The 899-nt window shown below is 53.6% G+C and overlaps 1 protein-coding gene across 1 annotated transcript in view; it reads right to left on the reverse strand.

Annotated features, from left to right (window-relative positions):
• ACA1_311340 (uncharacterized protein) overlaps nucleotides 1-303 on the reverse strand; it is a gene marked incomplete at both ends in the record, with an annotated part of 2,006 nt that extends 1,703 nt beyond the window's left edge. Inside the window, 2 exons of the mRNA XM_004337735.1 lie at nucleotides 79-159; nucleotides 190-303. Coding sequence (XP_004337783.1) covers nucleotides 79-159; nucleotides 190-303 — 195 coding nt within the window. The remainder of the gene's footprint in view (nucleotides 1-78; nucleotides 160-189) is intronic.
• Nucleotides 304-899: the final 596 nt, after the last annotated feature.

An 899-nucleotide genomic window follows, 5' to 3' on the forward strand; every position in this document is an offset into this window, starting at 1 on the left:
CGAAGCCAGACCTTAGTTTGTTAGCTGAGCTCTTTTTCGCTACAACCAGAGCAGCACAGGTGTAGAGTGTGTGCGTACCATGAAGTCATCGAACGCGATCCGATCGTCGCCGTCGGTGTCGAGGTGCTGGACCAGCAGCGGCAGGGCCTCTTCGCTTATCTGGGGGAGGTACCCGAAGAGCGAGAGCACCTCTCTGAGTTCCTCGCAGGCCAGGCTGTCGTTGCCGTACTTGTCCGCCACGGTCCTCCAGGCTTCGGCGAGGTCCGCTTTGAACCGAAGAGATTTGTTTTCGCTCAGCCCCATCTTTTCCTCCCTGTAGTGGTGCAAGAAGAGTGAGATTCAGACTAGGTAGATCGTGAGATGAACAAGACTGTGGGTGAGCGAGGCATCTACATGAGGGTGACGGTGTTTGAGCGCGCTCGCTTGCGAAGTGCAGCCTTCCCCGCGCTTGTGTCCTGGATAGAGTAAGAGTACACGCACATGAATTAATCGTGATTAGTGCGTCTCTCGCCGGGAAGTGACACAACGCCACACATTCCATACTTCCATATCGATTCAAGTCTCGAACTGTGGCCAACAGATGCAGGATCACAATTGAAATCCGTGAGATTGCTTGGACTCTCGGCCGTTGCGGTGTTGCCCGAGTGTAGCGGCTTTCTTGTTGGTTTTCTTTTTTTGGGCCGACACAGCATTTCAGGAATGAGATTCCACAACATTCCGGGGAGAACACGTCACACTTTTATCACCCGGCCAATGAGCAGCTCGAGGCATATAGAGTTAGAGGCACCAGTGCCCTCTTGTTCAAAATCCAGCTGAAGAACATTGGCGCGAAGGGTAGCAGTAGTGGCCAGCTCGTTTCCATTGAGCGAGCGAGAGCTGCACTCACTCGTTCACGATTC

Source organism: Acanthamoeba castellanii, assembly GCF_000313135.1.
Source record: "Acanthamoeba castellanii str. Neff unplaced genomic scaffold scf7180000083781, whole genome shotgun sequence".
Classification (NCBI taxonomy): Eukaryota; Discosea; order Longamoebia; family Acanthamoebidae; genus Acanthamoeba; species Acanthamoeba castellanii.